Source organism: Rhinolophus ferrumequinum, chromosome 11, assembly GCF_004115265.2.
Source record: "Rhinolophus ferrumequinum isolate MPI-CBG mRhiFer1 chromosome 11, mRhiFer1_v1.p, whole genome shotgun sequence".
Classification (NCBI taxonomy): Eukaryota; Metazoa; Chordata; class Mammalia; order Chiroptera; family Rhinolophidae; genus Rhinolophus; species Rhinolophus ferrumequinum.
The window spans coordinates 35,045,133-35,063,499 of record NC_046294.1 but is presented as its reverse complement, the minus strand read 5'-3'; the positions used below and the strand labels follow the sequence as shown (position 1 = coordinate 35,063,499).

The window sequence follows — 18,367 nt, the reverse complement described above, 5'->3', positions numbered from 1 at the left end:
ATTTATCAAATCTTCATGGTATATTTATACACCTTTGTTTTTACCAGGTTCTAATTTTGTATAACTGTCAACAGTTTTCTGCCTTGAATATATGGGAGACTATAATCTCTTGAAATTGCCTATGGTTAAATCTCCTTGTGTGTTTTGTTTGCTTTTTCCTGCCATGAAGCATATGTTAGAACTAACTTGGAGTCAGAGGCTCATGATGACCCTAGAAACCATTTCGTGAAACCCCTCATTTTGCAACTGAGGAATCATGGCCTCAAGGGAGGAAATACCTTTCCCCAGATTATGGGCAGAGCCGGAAACGTAACATGGGTTTCTTTCTGTCTTAATCCAGTGCTCATCGTGCCGTGTGCCATGGCCTCATTTCCCCTTAGTCAGTGTCAGCAGGCTGTGGAATTCAAATCCCCTTTAGCGATGGCTTCATGAAAATGGACACCTGGAAGTAAATATTAATACGGCATTCCACAGCCTCTATGTGAATTGATGACATAATACATAGGATTGTTTGTGCCAGTGTCTTCACAATTTAGGAATTAGATTTTGCGTGCGATTTGTTACCACGTTGAGACACTGATGTTTCCTTGGACCTCTCTTAATTGCCCACTTAGATAAGGAAGCCATTAAGGTCACTCCATTGCCATGTGTGCAACTCCTGTGTGGCTCGATATGATCAACACTGCCTGTGGACTGGACGGTGCATAGGTGAGAGAGCGAAGTTTTCAGTTACCCCGATGACGTTTAACTTACGTTTAGTTACCTGTGTGACTGATGGAAAACGTGGAAGGACAGCCGTTTTGTAGCTCTTCCTTGTCGGAGAATCATCTCTGTGGTATAACACTTCTGGGAAGCCGATTGTCGATGTTTATAATGGTAATTAATGTCGTTGCGTAGTATGTCAGCATTTATAAAGCACATTCATATATAGTGTTCTATTTCATCACCAGAGTGCTCCATTTTAGAGTTGAAAAAAATAAAAGGTAAAAAGTTATTTGCTTGAAATCCCTTCAGGAGTATCAGTCTTCTACTCCAAATACCATGCTCTTTCCTTGTTTTGTGTCTTGTCTCTCGTTCACCTTCTCCACTTGCCTCCTTCAAGGCTCAGGTAGGAGCTAGAACCAGAGACAGGAGAGATCTGGGGGTTGCCTCCTACCCAGGGAATATTCCTTGTCGTGATCTGCAGCCTTGGGCTTCGTCTGAGCCGTCCCAGTTAAAGTCAGGGGTTTATACTGGGAAACTGCAGAGGAACTGTCGTCATGAGTCTTCAGGAGAAGATGAGCTTTTGTGATCTTGATGAACAGAAGGCTGCCTCAGCTCAGTCAGGTTTCCTTGGTGCATTTTGATGTTCTTTACGGTTCCTAGAGAACATGTGAAGAGATAATTCCTGGGATCCCAAGCTTCATGGACCCCATCCCACCATAAAGATGAGCTGATTGGCATTATCACAGGCAGCTTTCAATGGCAGTGGCAAAACTACAGTAAAGAGTCCATACATTTTTACTGCGCTGTATTTAATACAGTGTTTTCACATGCACCATTCTGTTTGATTGCCACGGGCGTGTAAAGTCCTCATATTGCAAATAAGAACACTGGGTCAGAGAAGTTAAATGACGTACCTACAGTCACACAACTAGTCATTCATAAACCTAGGTCTCCTCATTCCAGTGGGTATTGCTCCTTCTCCTGGGCTTTGCTGCCTCCGAGAAGGTGGGACCACGACGGTACCTGAGGAGACTTTGTGTCAGTAGCATCAAAGCACTCACATCTGCAGCATGAAAAGGCAGCACAGGAGTGGGGTGTGGTTTCCTGGCACCCACATCCCTTCTTTGCTTCTGTAGGCCTTTCTTAGCCTGCAGGTTGCCCCCCTTTTGCTATGTCCAGTCGCCTGCAACATACCTATTTAGCGCTCCTCCTCAGATTCATTTTCTCTTTCCCTGATCCAGTCAACCCTTGATGTCCGGAAGTTGTACTTATATAAACTTACCACACGGAAGCAAGGAAGAGACGGGATGATTTGCCCCAAATCCTGGCTGCTCCCCTCCCTCTCACAGTATAGGCCATCCCAGAGATACGTATGCTTAATAAACTGTGTTCTGTTTAAAAAAAAACACAAAAAAACCCTCCTCTTTTTAGATAAATAATGAATAAATATTAGTTCAGTTAACACAGACAATTGACCATGACATATCAGAGCTGTTTGGTTTTGGTTTAAAGGTGTTTAAAAGCAAAGCAACAGCTTATTTCTTTTTTACTGTGGTGAAGGCTTTGGACAGGAAAGTGGTTAATAAGGTCTTGATTTGGAAAATCATTGTAAGAAAGTATTAAATATGTTGTTTTTCTTTTTGATGTAGGTTTTGGCAACCATCACTATTACATACTCTTTTTATTTTTCCTTTCCATCGTGTGTGACTGGATTATATATGAGTCTTTCATGTGTAAGTATAATTTTTCTTACAGAAGGCTTATGCACCCATACCCGTGGATACTTTTCCTTGTAAACTCTTACATATCACATTCTGGCTGGATGACTGTAGACCGTAGCCCTAATGAAAAATGAAACAGACGCCTCTAAGCACTCAGCATTGGGAAGCTGCAAGAAATGCTGGAAGAGGGTAGTTGTCTATACCTTGGAAGAGATTATACTCTAAAGTGACCTTGATAAATTTGAAAATGGGTCAAAAATGGAAATCATTTAAGGCAAGTACAGATTTATGCCCAGGTGAAATGAGGACAAATCAGCTACTCAAGTACAAAGCAAGGGAAGTGATAAGTAAACGAAACAGGAAAAAAGTTGGTTGGCAGTAGCGAGGTTTGGGGAGGGGGAAGGTGCTCGTGGCAATTAAGGAACAAAACTCTGAAAGCACATGTCACTTGATAAATGTCAGGTCACAGCTTACACCTGATGTGAAACCTCTAACAGTCATCGAAAGGTTGGAAATAATAACTTGGAAGAAAATATTAGATCACGATTCTGCATCCCTGAGAAAGGAAACTAACTTTTCAGTAGCAGCGTGAAGGGCATCTCGGGGGCTCAAATAGGGGTTGACGTGCAGCTGTACGAAGGTGATGGACTAAGAAGAACGGGGTTTAACTGAAGCAAGAGGGGTTTGGGAAGCTCTCAGGAATTGCATGACTGTGACTTCCAAACCTTGGAATAGGTTACCTAATTAGAAAAACTTACGGTGCTGGTACTTTCTTTTGACTTTAACTGTTCATTATTTATTTAGTTTGAAAGCTTTGGGAGACTTTGGCTCTAGAAGCAGAGATTTCACTGCTGACCTACTTCCGTCCACCCTTCTGTTGTATTCATGTTCAAGTCTTTATTTTGCCCGTAGAATACTAGTTTGTTTCTTGAGCTAAAATCTGGAACGACTCAGGAGACATTAGGAAAGTTTTTCCTACATTTTTTTTGTCCTTAGCATCCCAAGCCCCTGCCACCCCGGCTTTCTTTAGCTTACATTTCATTTAGTGTTTAGAAGATAATTCCTCCTGCATGTCCCCCAGCCTCCCAGCTCCCTTCTCCTGAAACAGCCAGTATTACAAATTTTGTGTTGGTTGGGGTTGCATTTTTAGACATTGTTAATTAGTATCTATGTGCAATGGCTGCTTTTTTGCCCGGCCGTAGCCCTGCAGAGGGCTTCAGTTACCTTGTCAGCCGCTTTCCCACCTCATGGCACCTTGGGTGTCTGATCACTGGGGAATGCTTTTGTGGCTCAGTGTCACTGTCACCATCTCAAATGGACCTGATAGTCAGAAGGTTGTGATGCCAGATCTCAGTTCTTCTCCAAGGCCAGCCGTAACCCTGAGCACTGGAATTTTAAAACCTCTCAGATGATGTCCTATGGTGTAAAAAATAAAATAAAATTTTGCCAGTGCTTCTTCCTGTTGAAAGAGCTGCCCTTTGAAGGCCTGACATTAAAGCGGATTCCTGGAAAACCTTTTTAAGCTGGCCCATGGACCAACTTGTGCCTGGACTTGATCCTAGGGGAGAGGAGCCAGGTTTTACACCACTCTTGTCTCCCCCTTCTCTCTCTCCACTAAAAATAGTCGCCTTTGTTTGGTGTCTATGTCCAGCATAGGACCGTATTGATAAGGACAGAAGTGATTTTCCATCACGTTCATTCTTTCCAAGTTGCTTTCTTATTTCGTGCGTTGGTTCTTCCCTCCTCTTTGTCTTTATTCTCTGGCTGGGAACCAATTTTTATATTATGTTCTGTTTCTTAGGAACAGTCCTACCTTTACATCCACTTACCACTGTGTAAACTAGCTGAACCTATTTTGTTACTTTTATTCCATTTATATTTTGATAATATTTCTTTACACTGAATGAGGATATCATGTCATTTATCATTATTCCACAGGCAAGAAAAATGAGCTTTGTTTTAAAGCGCTTCGTTTTTCTAATGAGGCCTCACTGTCATCCCCTTTGTTGTTTCCCCTAACATTCCTGTTGCTAGAGCCCTGCTGTGCAGCTTCCTCCTTGGGTGATCCGGTTGCAGCTCCTGGTTCTGCGCAGCCTCCATCCATGTCATCTTGTGTGGCGTCTGTTTTCAGGGTGGATAGTGAGTAACTCAAAGTGTCAGCGTTATTCAAACTACAGGGAGAAAGATTTTAGATCATTGTTAGAAAGAGCATTATAATTATCAGAGCTATCTAAAGATGCAAACGATTGAGTTGGAACCATACGAGTTCCCTGTCGTTAGCCAATGACCACCTGATAAGAATGTATTAGTACGTATTAAAGTGGTACATTGCATGATAATGTACATGTCCGTTTACAGCCCTATCTTTGTTACTGAATCTGAAATCAGTCCTGTAAAAACTTCAGCTTGAGATCATGTTGTGTTATCAAAAAAATTCCCAGAAGAGAGCAGTAGAATTCCATAAGCTGAAAGAAAATAGATGTTCTTTCCCGCTCAGCTGTTTTCTTTGCCTGTTGTTGGAGATTATATTCTCTTTTTGTCATATCAGGTGCATGGAATGCATCTTTCTTTGCCCTCCTAATGAAGCTCTAAAGAGTATAATTTGCCTTAACTTGTTACCTGAGTGTTACCCTGTGATGATTGCTATTAGAATGCTTCTGGCGTGTATTCGTGAAAGATGGTTGAGAATCAGATGAGACTCAAAAAGGCAAAAGAATAGATTTTTAGCACTGAAATGGACAGCTGATAGTAATATCACGGACTCATTTTCTTCCTGTCCCAGGAGCTCTTAAGTATTGTGTTGGGAAAATGTCTAAAACCACTTATCAAGTTGTCAGAGGCATTTATGAAATCTCAAGGTGCAAATCCACAGAATTCTCATTTCAAAAATAATTTGCCCTTTATGAACAGTCATGGTGCCTGTAAAAGTCGTTGGCTTTATGTAACCGGGAAGGTCTGTCCCCTTGTTCCTGCTGCTGCTGTCCTGTATTGACCTAACTGCTGCTCTCAGCTACATGGGTTAGGGATCCATGTCATGAAGGCATAGAGAAGTCCTCTCTTTTAATTGGCATATACTTCGGTGTTCCTGGGGAGAAACAGAGCTGTGATCATATGAATCTTGCTCTCTGTCCTTTTCCTGGGGGTATCTGTCTCGTGCATTCCCTCACCTGGTCTTTCTCTCTCTGTAGGATAAATTATGGTTCCTGTGCAGAAGTTCACTTGGTAACTGCGTGCTGTAAGGTCGTGTTCCAGTAGTATCTAGATGCTTATAGGATTTCTTGTGCCCACAGCATTTCATGGCCTGTTTATCTGAAACCCTAAGGGTTTATTAAAACCCTTAAATAAGAGTTTATATTTAGTTCTGTGATAGATCCAAATCTTGCTATAACATGGATAAGATAGAGAATTTTCTAGGACAAATATTTATTAAATATAATCATTCTCAGTTGTCAGGTCTTCAAACAATTAACTTCCCTGGCCAGTATATTTTATTTAGAATATGCTGATTTTAGTGATGGTTCTACAGACCTTTTTTTGTTCTTACTGATTCACTGCCAACTACTGATGGAATGTTATCACAGCCTTAATTAACAATGCGGTACTATTTTTTTGCCTTTGCCTTTCTGCCTTTGTTAGTTGAACTGGCATTTGAAAGATAAAATCTTAAAGTTGGGTTCTGGTCTGTGCTGTCATGTCTTACTTTCTCTTTTCCCTAAATAGAACTGCAGTGATTTTATCTTCTTGAATAATGATCACTGGGTTTTGCCTTTTAAAATAATGGGTTCTGTTTTTTGAATTCACAGATTGGTCAAGTCATTGTGCCACAACATTCAGAGAAGATGGACTATGGACCTACCTCAATCAGATTGTGGCTTGTTCCCCTTGGGTTTTATATATCTTCATGCTAGCAACGTTCCATTTCTCATGGTCAACATTTTTATTATTAAATCAGCTCTTCCAGGTATATATTTCTCTTTTTATAATGCCTTTGGGTAAAGTTTCCAATAACCTGTAGTTAGGTAGAAAGACTTTATTTTCAAATCAAAAGACTTTGTTTCTAGTGTCACCTCTGTCACTCTTCGTGTGGATCTAGACATGTCATGTAACTCTTAAATTTCAGTTTCCTTGTCTTTAAAATGGGGGAGAATAATGTCTGTCTGCTCTCACAGGAGGGTTTAACGGTTAGAATAATTAATTGTTAGTGTTGGCCCCCTTTATTTTACAGAAGTATAGAGAGGTGAATTGAATTTTTCAATGAGTGGGAAAATCAGAATGCAAAGCTTAGATCTTCTGACCGTCCCATTTAAGGGCTTTTTTTCATCATACAGTTAAATTATATGGTGTGTGAAAACATGGTATAAATATCAATAAAGCATTGTGCAAATGTGAGATGATTATTTTCTCTCACTTTTTCCAACCCTGTTTGTTACTCTTACTATTATGCACTGCTTAAGTGGCTAGAACTGGGGAAGAAATGAAAGACACATCGTTAACCAATAGACATGGTAATTGCACTTCCAGAGAAGGTCATGGCCGTTAGAAAGTTCAATCTCCAGGGCAGTAGTCACTTTCAGCTTTCTGTGCAGCTTCTGTCCCATCCCTGCTGCCACCTTCCCCTGTGGGCAGAACCAAATCCTCACTGTTGCTATGGCCTGCCTTCGTGGAATGGACAGTCAAGATCAGTCTGAGCTACTTACTGCAAGACTTCAGATAATTAGAGCATTACTCAACAAAAGCAAAATGTATTCCACTTTTATGGGGAAGTAACCAATTCTATAATAATAATAATAATAATGAAATAAAGAGAAAGGAAAAATGCTAAGGGAAGGAATTCAGCTAATACTGTGTTTCCCCAAAAATAAGACCGGGTCTTATATTAATTTTTGCTCCAAAAGACGCATTAGGGCTTATGTTCAGGGGATGTCATCCTGAAAAATCACGCTTATTTTCCAGTTAGATCTTATTTTTCAGGAAAACATGGTAATACTGACTGAACTGAAGTTTCTGAACATTCATCCAATTTTTTATCCCTCTGATAGCTACAGACTCAGGCACTAAGAATGGATATTAACATCAGTGATTGTTAATGTCAATTACTGATACCTAATACTTATATATGCTTTATATGTTCCAAAGCACTTTCCATCTGTTTCCTCACCAGCAGTTGAGATGTAGACCATGTCAAAGTGTCTCCATTTTACAGACGAGAAAACTGAGCCTAAGTTAGAGATGCTGAGTGCCTTGATTATGGCCGTACGGCTGGTAAGAGGTGGCGTGCGATGAAGAACCTAAGATTTGACACATCAGTTCTAATTTTCTTTCTTCCTTTCTGGACTCTTAGAACAAGCACAAGTAAATGAGACTATAGTATTCTTAGTTTTTACAAGAAAGGTTAATATATCTGTATTTTCTAAGGCAGGAAAATGGACTCAGAGGTTTGGATAGCTTTCAGATACAGGAATTCAGAACAGAGTTGATCGCTTAACAAACAAAACAGACTAGGTATTTGAAGCCTTTTATTTCCTGAGTGCTCTTGTGAGTCATGGTTCTGACTGTATCCAGTCAGACTGAGGGCACAGACTACTGGGTAGGACCATGGGCTTTCGTCTCGTACCAGCAGAGGTGTCCGTCCCGGTTCTCCACTGCCTAAGCTGTGTGGCCTTGGACCAGTGACTTCACCTCTGTAAGCCTCTGCACCAGGTATTTTACACATATTATCTCAGATCCCTAAACAATCTGATGAAGGTGTTAATCTCTGTTTTACAGATAAGGAACTTGATGTTTGAGTTGTTTTGAGGATTCGATGAGATAACTCAGTAAATAGTAGTGGTTTTAATGACTTCGGAGTTTTTAAGTTGCCTTAATTCTTACCTTTCCCCAAATTGATGGATTTTAAATGTTCTTCACTTCAGATTATTAACTTTTTTCATTTGGCTGTTTTCAAAGAGATACTAAGAACGAATACACAAGTTGAGGTAATTGCACTAAGGCTGGCCTTACATTGTTTTATTCATCTAAAAGTTGAATGCCGAATGGATTGAGAATCTAAACATGGCCATAAGCCATTAAATTACTAAAACAATTATTTCATGACTTAGAGTCAATGCACTGTGCTTCCTGAAAGGTTAATAAAAATCAGACAATCAGAAAACAAAAATGCCCAGCTACTAGATCGACGTGGGAGAGTCTAGTTTAGAGCTGCTGAATCTTTGCCCTTATCATGATCCTTGGTTAGAAGGCTAGGTGATAGTGTCTTTTGGGGCGTACTGAATGTTTGCCAAGGTCCTATGATGCATGGACTGCTGAGAGTGATGGAGCCTTGATGTGGTGTTTTTTGTGTACCTTCCATCCTTTTTCAGATTGCTTTTCTGGGCCTGACCTCCCATGAGAGAACCAACCTGCTGAAGCAGAGCAGGCATATGAAACAGCCGTTGTCCCTCAGGAGGACACCATACAAGTAAGTGAGATCTGTTCTTTCCACTGAGTCCTGTGGAAGATGCTAGGTTAGCCGTCGGTTACCCAATCAAGTGCTACCACCCTTGGCCATTCCGCTGTCCTCTAACTTGCTATCTGCTAGAGTTGACCTTCTTTCTTGGAAGCCTCCGTGACAGGAGTTGAGTGGTAAGGTCATGAGCCCCAAGGTGGTAAGAATTTGGGATTTGGTCTGCTGGACTCAGCACAAATAATAAGTGACTTTGAAGTTTTGCCAGGATGGGGAATCTCTCCAGTCAAACCACATGGTCACAAGGTGGCCTGTTGCTGGCATGAAGTCAATGTGAGATAATTAAGCATGTGGCTGGGAAAGTCAGCCACAAGGCTCTCTGTAGAAAGCGTTAGATTGTGAGCTTTGCCAAGATTTTGAACCTGGCTCTCTATCACCACTAATTATTTAAGCCTTATGTTTAATGGGCCCACCTGTGTTAAGGAGAAGCTAGGTTTTCAGGTTTGGGATAGGTTCTTCCCCAAGCACTGGTTACATAAAACCTGTCCTCAGTTGAGAATTAGAGTGTTTATAGCAAGGTCATTGTCTTACGATATGAACAATCAGGCTTTGAAGCTTATCTCCCTGTCACATATACGGGGTCTTGGAGGCTGGGCGTGCTGCAGAGGTGACCCAGAGCCCTCCAGGGATTTGAATGCTCACTGCATATCTCATGAGCAGTCTATTTTAAAGCATATTCGTGGTACTAGATGGAACTGTTAGGCTGTTAGACAAAGAAATCAGAGCCTGGGATGTGACTCTGATGCGTGTTTCGAGAGGAGAGAAAGTGACTTAATTGGGACTAGATGGCTGAAGTGATGGAGAGTGGAGAGGAGTGTTAAGCTTGTGATGATCCTTTCAGACTGGCAGTGATAATCAGGTCCCTTGCTCAGAGGCTTAACCAGAAGAATAAATATTTACTCCACTAAAGAATGGAAGCCTTAGTGATAGAGCTGAGCCTTGAAAGTTGGGGGGTGGCCATGATGGAGATGGAAGGAAGGACATTCCAGATGCAGGAGAGGAGTCACAGTGAGGACAGAGGTGAGAGAGCTGGGCGCGTTTGGGAATTGTTGAGTAATGGCAACATGAGCTGGAGGAACTAATGGTAAGGCCTTGAAAGCACTTTGACTCCAGCTTCCAAATCCTGCCCAAACCAAAGCTTTGCTTGTTTGTCCTCCTCTAAGTGACTCACTCACCCACTAGCTCTGGAGCTGGTCCCTGTAAATCCCCAGCATGTCGCCCTGCTTCAACCCCATCCATTCCATGGAGTCAGCCCTCATCCTGGGAAGCCACCTTCTGGGTAGTGATGGCACTTTCCTGACCTGTGTCACTAACCAGCCGCAGCGGCACAGTCATCCTCACACAGATGTGTTCGTTCTGATGTGTGTAAGGGGGTGGGTTAGGCTTGGAAGATAGGGCACATGCATAAAAATATATGTTCCTCATCGCTGGAATAGATAGCAGTGTTCAGGAATTCAAAGGAGAAAAAGTGGTGCTGAAGGTTTTGTAGTCGGCGAGGCTCCAAAGGGGCCATGGCCTTGACCTGGGCCTTGAGAAATGGTGGGACTTGAAAGGGTGAGGGGTTACCGGAAGTCAGGGGGCGTTCAGGGAGGGAGAATGGCCCACGCAGTTACGATTATGGGAAAAATAGAACCAAAGTAGCTGCAGCAGGAGGTTTATAAAGATGAGTTTGGGGAGCTAAATGGAGGCGTCTCAGGGCTTATTGTATAGGGCCTGGAATACATAGATGAGGGATTTGGATTTGAGCCTCTGGGCAGAGGACTGTCGTTAAAGGGTTTTGATTGGGAGGTGAAGGGTTGTGAATACATCAGAGTTTTTGGAGGACTAGACAGTCTCCAATATGTAAGATGAATTGGAAGGGATTGAGACCGGGGCATCATTTGCAGATGCTATTTAGAAAGTTCAGAGAAAACCCATCGTGGTATCTTGTCTGGCCTATCTATCTGCCTTTTGAGACAAGCAACATTTGAATTAGGGCAGTGGGAATGGAAAGAAACTTACTGATGGCAGTGACCATTCTAGTGAATGGGAGAACCAAAATGAACTTACCTAGTTACTAGGCAGAAACCAGGGAATCTCAAAATTAGGGATTCGGTTCCACAAATGGAACGGAGCTTCAATTTTAAGGTCCCATAAGCCCAGGAACTGTCTGGTTCACCTCTGGATTCCTGCAGGAGCCTCAAAGGGCATTGTATATTGTAGGATCTCAGTGTGTGTTTATGGTTTCAGTGAATGTTTGTCAAGAGCTAACCAGGAAATGTAGTAAGAAGACATGTTCTCTTCCTTTCTTGGCAGCCTTGGGTTCACACAGAACCTTGCAGATTTCTTTCAGTGCGGCTGCTTTGGTTTGGTGAAGCCCTGTGCAATAGACTGGACGTCACAATACACCATGGTCCTTCACCCAGCGAAGGAGAAAGTTCTTCGCTCAGTATGAAGAAAAGCAACCCAGAGCTCTCACTCTGATTTGTTTGTTTTTAAGTTCATGCCCTGTGGTCTGAAAGTGAAGTGAAGATTTAGAGGTCACCTAAGCCCAGAGGAAAACACAGGTGGTTTTTAAAGTCGTTTGGTGAAAACATAAGTTCTCGATAAAGGCACTACACTTTTTTTAGATTTAGCAAGATGGACTGTTCCTAAGCAATCTTGGCAGACATCTGAACAACTTTTATATTTTTCACAAATGCAACTTACTTTTGGGGGGGGATAATATTCACTAATTATGAGTAAATGTGATATTTTCAGATACTGTATTGGCTGTTTCAAATAGTACTATTCTTTAAACTTGTAATTTTTGATAAATTATTTGTCTTTGTTTTATCTATAAATATGTAAAAAAGTATTTAAATAGACATACCTGTTTTGCTTTCACACTTAATAAAAAAATTTTTTTGTAGTTGAGACTTAATTTCTGACACTTCTAGAATCTTAAATTGAGAAAAGGTATATGTAAGACAAAGAACTCATTCATGATTCCAGTAATGAGCTGAGACCACTGTTAACACCAGTAAGCAAGATTTCATTTACTTTTCCATCTTACTTAGAAAATTGAACATAGGAAATCTTAAAGATTATCATTTTTTACCTAGTATTATTAATATTTACCCTTAAAATATTATACTGGTGTGATTATAATTGCTAATTTCGCTTGTTCTGGAGAAAACGCTACCCTGTTTCCCCGAAAATAAAACCTAGCTGGATAATCAGCTCTAATGTGTCTTTTAGAGCAAAAATTAATATAAGACTCGGTATTGTATTTATATTATTATATTATATTTTATTACTTTATTTTATTTTATATTATTTTATTTTATTTTATATTATACCTGGTCTTATAGTAAAATAAGACCGGGTCTCATGTTAATTTTTGCTCCAAAATACTCATTAGAGCTGATTGTCCTGCTAGGTCTTATTTTCAGGAAAACACGGTAATTGAACTGTAACTCTTGGTATTGTGTATATGCCCCTGGGCATTCACTTTCCTGCTGGAAACCCTTTCATAGGTTCCTGTTGCTCTTGGGGTGAAAACTAAAATTCTCATAACGACCTACAAGGCCCTAAATAATGGGACCTTGTTTTGTTTACCAGTCTCACTCTGGAACAAGCTTTGTACTCTAACCCTGTTGACCTTTCAGTTCTTCAAGGATCCACTCTTTCTTCTACAGAGCCTTTGTAGATAAGGAAACTAAAACCTAAAGAAGTTTGTATCTTTTCCAAGGTCACATAGATGTGTACTATGGGGCAGCCACTCTAGAGTCCCAGTCGCCTAGAATACTGCCTGACACGTATGTATTCAATTAATGTGTGAATTTGTTGAATGAATGCAGGATGTGATATGATCAGAATTGTGTTTCAAGTCTGATTCTCAGTTGGACAGAAGGACTTTTTCAAGCTATATCCTCTCTCCCTCCTTTCTCACTTAAATATCTAATAGGTATTTTAATGTCAACATATCCAAAATTGAAACTGGACTTCTAAGTTCTAACCTGTCCTCACCCACACAAATAAAAAATAGATTTAAAAAGTAGAATAAAACATACAATAAATTTTAAATAAATAAAAAATAATCTAGTTCTCTACCTTCAGTCTTCCCCATATCAGTTGATCAGAAACTCCATCCTTTCAGTTATTCAGGCTAACACCATAGAATCTTTTCTTGATGACTCTCTTTCTTGTAATACCCCAGAAATCCTGTTGGCTCTATCTCTGAAATACATCCAGAATTGAAGCTTCTGGCCACCATTACTGCTACAGTTGCAAGTTACCATCACCTTTGGTCTGTATTACTACAGCCCTCCTATTTGGTCTCCATCTTCTACCCTCACCTGGCTCTAAGCAGCCAACGTGATTTTTGTAAGACAAATTGAATCATGTCACTGCTCAGCTCCAAACCCTCCAGTAGCTCCTCGTTTCACCACGGGAAGTGCCAACACCCTGACCGTGACCCTCAGGATCTGACTGGCTTCTCCTGCTTTCCCTTTGCTCATCCCACACACCTGCCATGCGTGCTTCTGCCTCAGGCCTTTGCCTGTTCTCTGCCTAGAATGCTCTTCCCCCAGTTGTCCATAAGGTGAAGTGCCTTCTTTCTAGCTTTTTTCAAATGTCCGCTTCTTAGTGAGGCTATGCTCGCCCACAGTTTATATGTTGTAATGTCCTTTTCTTGCACTCTTCCTCCTCTTTACTCTCTCTCTTTTTTTCTGTAGCACTTACCACCTCTAACATACTATGTAATGTATTATGTCTATTGTATACGGTCTGTCCGCCCCATTAGAGTATAAGGTCCACACGGGAACTTCGTTTTGTTCACTGATGTTCTCCAAGACCTAGAATATTAGGTCTAGCACATAGTATGTGTTCAATAAATACCTGAATGAATCTGTTGAATAAATTTGTTGACTGAATTGAAGGATTTTTAAGTAGGACGTGATGTGATCGGAGTTGTAATTGAATACTGATTCTCAAGTGGGGGACAAAGGACTTTTCCGAGTTATATCTTCTCTCTCACCAGGCCCTGCCAAGTAAGTATTCTCAACTCGTGGTCCATAGACCATTTACGTTGGAATCATGCACAGGGGGTGGGGGTGGAGGGGTGGTATCTGGAATCATGTGTCTGAAGTTAAATTCCTCATGTCAGGCCTTCCAAATCAGTACCTGAGAATTGAGTTCTGGAATCCATATTTTCTTCAAGTTCCCCAGATGATTCTTATGTGTACATGCTATTGTTTGAGAATCATTTTTACCTAAGGATCTTACCCCCACCATTCTATTTAGGCTTTCCCTCAGGTATACAGTGTGAAAATTAAAAAAAAAAAAAAAAAAAGGTTGAGGATCCATGTTTTATAGCTAGACACCTTGGGTTTGAATCCTGGATCTACCTATTACAAGCTACTTTTATCTCTTTGGACAAATGACTTAACTTCCTAGTGCCTCAGTTTCCTCATTTGTATTATGTGGATAATAATAGCACATACCTCCAAATGCTGTTATGAGGGTTAAATGTTACTACATATAAATAAAGTCTTAGAATTGTGAATGGCACATAGTAAGTACTCGATAAATGCTGGCTATTCAGAAATCTGTGGAAAATAAACGATGGAGAGAGAGAAGCCAGTGGTAGGGAAATGTGCGAAATTCAGCTTCTGTCCTCTGTGTGTTGTGGCTCTACGGCCAGGATGCTGAAAACGACAATCCCCTTCGCGCTGACTTTCTGTTAAGTTCTGCCAGTAGACTGGGAGGGGAGGAAGGGACTTCTTCCATTCTACTTGATGGCTATTTCTCTCAGTGTTGTTCAGACAGTGGCCCTCGCCCTGACAGTGACAGTTGGAATCAGTGTCTAGCTTTGTCCCCAAACCAGCTCCCTTGTCCCCCCTTAGAAGCACCGGCAGTAACCAGGCAGGGCTCTCTCCTCCGAGGTGTGTCTCCTAGTCCCTCGGAGACCTCCACGAGGCGTCTAAATTAGGGTGCCCCCCGTATCTTCTATTTCCTCAGCCCCAGAGGTGGTAGCGGCTTCCTGCAGTTATCTCTCTGTTAAGTCAATGTGTTCCTCTTTGCTTTTTAAAAAATAACTAGCACCTGTTTAGCCAATTCCCTCTATTCTCTCTGTTAAAAAAAACTAGTGTGGTTTCTGTTTTTCTGACTGGATCCTGGCATATACAGAATGTTATAGATAAGCTTTTAATAATGGTCTAGGCAAGATGAAATGAAGACTTATAAGCGATCCAGCAAGTCCAGATTACTGATTGAATGTGGGGGGAAGAGGAAGAATGAAAGACGACTTTGAAGTCTTGAACCCAGTGAATGAGAGGATGGCGATGCTACTTTGAGAAGGAAAACAGTGTGGAGAGACTGGGTGATGAGTTTGGTGGTTGTGCCTATCGTTTGAGGTACTTGCAAGCTACCTAGTGGAAAAGGCTAGAAAGCAGCTGGAAAGAGACCAGAACACGGATGAAAGTCATCTGCAGAGATGGATGAGATTGCCACAGGAGAGAGATAGAAAAATGAGATGAAAATGAAAAGGGGAGTTGCCCTCCTGAAACGGAAGGTCAATTCTATAGAGACGAAAGGTGACAACCAATGCAAAAAAAAAAAAAAAGAAAAAAGTCTGAGAAGGGCAGAAACGTGGCCTTGTGGAATATGGGTTTGGGGAACTGGAGGAGGAGGAGGAGAGGTCTGGGAAGAGGCTGGGAGGAGAGGATAATCAGAACACAGTGTCATAGGATTCAAGGAGGAAAATGAACTTCACAGAGGAAGCAGTCAGTGTTCAGGAGCTAAGGAGAGGCTGAGAACAGCAGCTGAGGAAAGACCAGAGAGTTTATGAATAGGAGGTGGGGTCAGCTGGGGGTGAGGAACGGACCGGGAAGCCTGATGTCGACATACTAAGAACTAAGTGAAATCTAGTCTTACACTTTGGCTCTGAAAGAAGGGAGGAGAAGGCCATAGCTTGGGGCTGAATAGCAAGGTTTTGTTTTCATTCTGTCTTAGAGCCAAGGCAAAGCCAATCATGTTTCTTGGGGCCCCCGGGAAGGTGACTGTTATGCTTCATTCCTTTCCCCAAATATCTGTATAGTCACGTCGGAGACAACACGTTCGAATCACTTTCACAAATACTGGGCAAACTTCTGACTCTGCTCCCTGTGATTAAATGGACTGGATGGACACTGAACAGTGAGAAGTGGAATATGTCAGATGTTAACACATCCACTATTTCAGGGGGGTGTTAGTCAAGGTGAGTTAATGCAATAGTAAATATCCCCCAAATCTCAGTGGCTTAACACAACATAAGGCTTATTTCTGCCTCGTGTCACAGTCCATTTAGCTGTGAGCAGGTGTCCTTCCATGCAGGGACCCACACTCCTTCCCACCTAGTGGTTCCACCATTTGCTCGGGCCTCCGTGTCCACTGGGCCTTCTACTTCCACAGATATGGAAAGAAGGGAGACTCCCTGAGGTCATGGAGGTCAGGCCTCCAATGGCCAACTCAGTCTGTGGCCCAGTCACTGGTCGGGGCACGTGGGGAACAGAGGACAGTGCACCCAGAAGCAGCGGACCAGCATGAAGACTGCTGAACCACACGATACGGTTTTTTCTTTGTTTTGTTTTTTCATTTCCAAGCTCCTTCACGCCAGTAGATAATAATCTCTTTGAAATTCTAGCAAAATTTGCATTTAGTTCAGCCTACACTCCCACGTCACTCACTCCACAAATGTTTATAAAGTGCCTCCTACTTGTCCCGCACTGTGAATGCAAGCGAGCCACATTCTAACAAGAGGGCAGATGAGAATTCAAAATTCAACGCAATGAGACAAATGCTATGCTAATTATATACTGGCTGTGGAAACAAAGGTGGATTCATTCTCAGGTCATGCAGCAACGATTTTGCAGAGGAGATGGCATTTGACCTGTGACTTGATTAATAGGAGTTTACCAGTCTAAGGAGTTGGGTTAGAGGGAGAAGATGGGTGTTCCATCTTCCAGATATTCCAGGCAAAAAGAACAGCATTGGCAAAAACATGACGGGGTGAGGATACCTAACGTACTTGGAAAGCTTTAAGTCTTTGAGTGTAGGTGGAGCTTATATGGAAGAGATTGTCTACAGCTAAGTTGAAGGGGCAAGTCCAAGGTCCGATCATCAAAGTTCTTACACGACATGCTGTTATGTGCCGAATTGTGTCTCACACACACACACATTTATGTCGAAGTCCTAACCCCCAGGACCTCAACATGTGACTGTCTGGGGACAGAGTCTTTACAGAGGTGATTAAGTTAAAGTGAAGTCATTCAAGTGCTTCCTAATCCAGCATGACCCGTGTCCTTGTAAGAAAAGGAAGTCAGGACACAGACACACAAAGACTGGGAAGACGCAGGAAGAAGGCGTCTTCTGCAAACCATGGAGAGAGGCCTGAGAAGAAACCAACTCTGCTGATGACTTGATTTGACTTGTAGGCTCTGGAACTATGAAAACATCCTTTCTGTTGTGTAAGCCACCCAGTCCATGGTACTTTGTTACAGAAGCCCTAGCTGACTAATACACATAACATAGAATAGGAAAGAAGGGGATGTATTCTAGAGACATTTTGGAGTCAGAATCAAGGAGGCTTAGGGGGAGAGAGAGAGGGCAAAGCTAAGGATGATTGAAGTTTCTAGCTTCAGTCTCCTGGGTGGATGGATGGTGGGACTAGTAACTGAAATGCAGCAGAGGAGGAGAAGTTCACATTGGTAAGTCATGTCACATGTGTGTCTTACCTCTTTGCAAGCCTGGAAGTCTCTAGCCTAGCGTACTTCCTAGCCGAGGGCCAAGGTAGTATACTGCTTTCAAAATCAGTGCAGATTAAAGGGGATTTGGTTTAGTTAGTTTCGTTTATTACTGGTATTAATTGAGTAGTTGACAATGATGAGATCTCTTATAAAGCTCTGGTAAAAAGTTAACAAATTAAAAATATACTATCCTATGCTTTCTTCCCCAGAGAATGTAAAATGTGCATCCTCAGGCTGTTTGGGTGGAACTCAGTGGCTGAATTACCCCAGCAGGAGTCTCTGGACAAGTAAAGCATGCGTCTATGTTACCTCTTCAAAAGTGGATGGGACATAATCTCTGTCACCTGTTTTGTTTTCCTGAACCGTTCTATTAATGCCAATCAAATAGAGAAAATGATCATATGTAATTGCATTTTGAGCATCAAAAAAGAACTAGATAAATACATAAATAAGTAATAGTGCAGGGCCTTGACCATGGCAGCATGTAAGCTGCCCTGAATAAATGCTCATTTTAAAGAAAGTTCTTGTGATTGGAGCATAGAAAAACCCATAGTTTCATTAAGTGCTTCAATCATTTCTTTTTGTAGGAGAGAATTTTAAAAGTGTCATCATAAAATGCAAGTATGTCTGTTAAACATCACGGTTAAACATGACGAAGGAGAAGCCATATTGTCAAAATGCCCACTTAACCC

The 18,367-nt window shown here is 41.6% G+C and overlaps 1 protein-coding gene across 3 annotated transcripts in view; it reads left to right on the top strand.

Moving 5' to 3' along the window:
- The window catches only part of ZDHHC13 (zinc finger DHHC-type palmitoyltransferase 13), a 127,269-nt gene extending 115,446 nt beyond the window's left edge, over positions 1 to 11,823 (top strand). For all 3 annotated transcript variants that reach the window (XM_033121291.1, XM_033121292.1, XM_033121293.1), the window contains exons 13-17: positions 615 to 708; positions 2,355 to 2,438; positions 6,230 to 6,387; positions 8,786 to 8,883; positions 11,224 to 11,823. In XM_033121291.1, coding sequence (XP_032977182.1) covers positions 615 to 708; positions 2,355 to 2,438; positions 6,230 to 6,387; positions 8,786 to 8,883; positions 11,224 to 11,362 — 573 coding nt within the window. In that variant the 3' untranslated portion in view covers positions 11,363 to 11,823. The remainder of the gene's footprint in view (positions 1 to 614; positions 709 to 2,354; positions 2,439 to 6,229; positions 6,388 to 8,785; positions 8,884 to 11,223) is intronic.
- Positions 11,824 to 18,367: the final 6,544 nt, after the last annotated feature.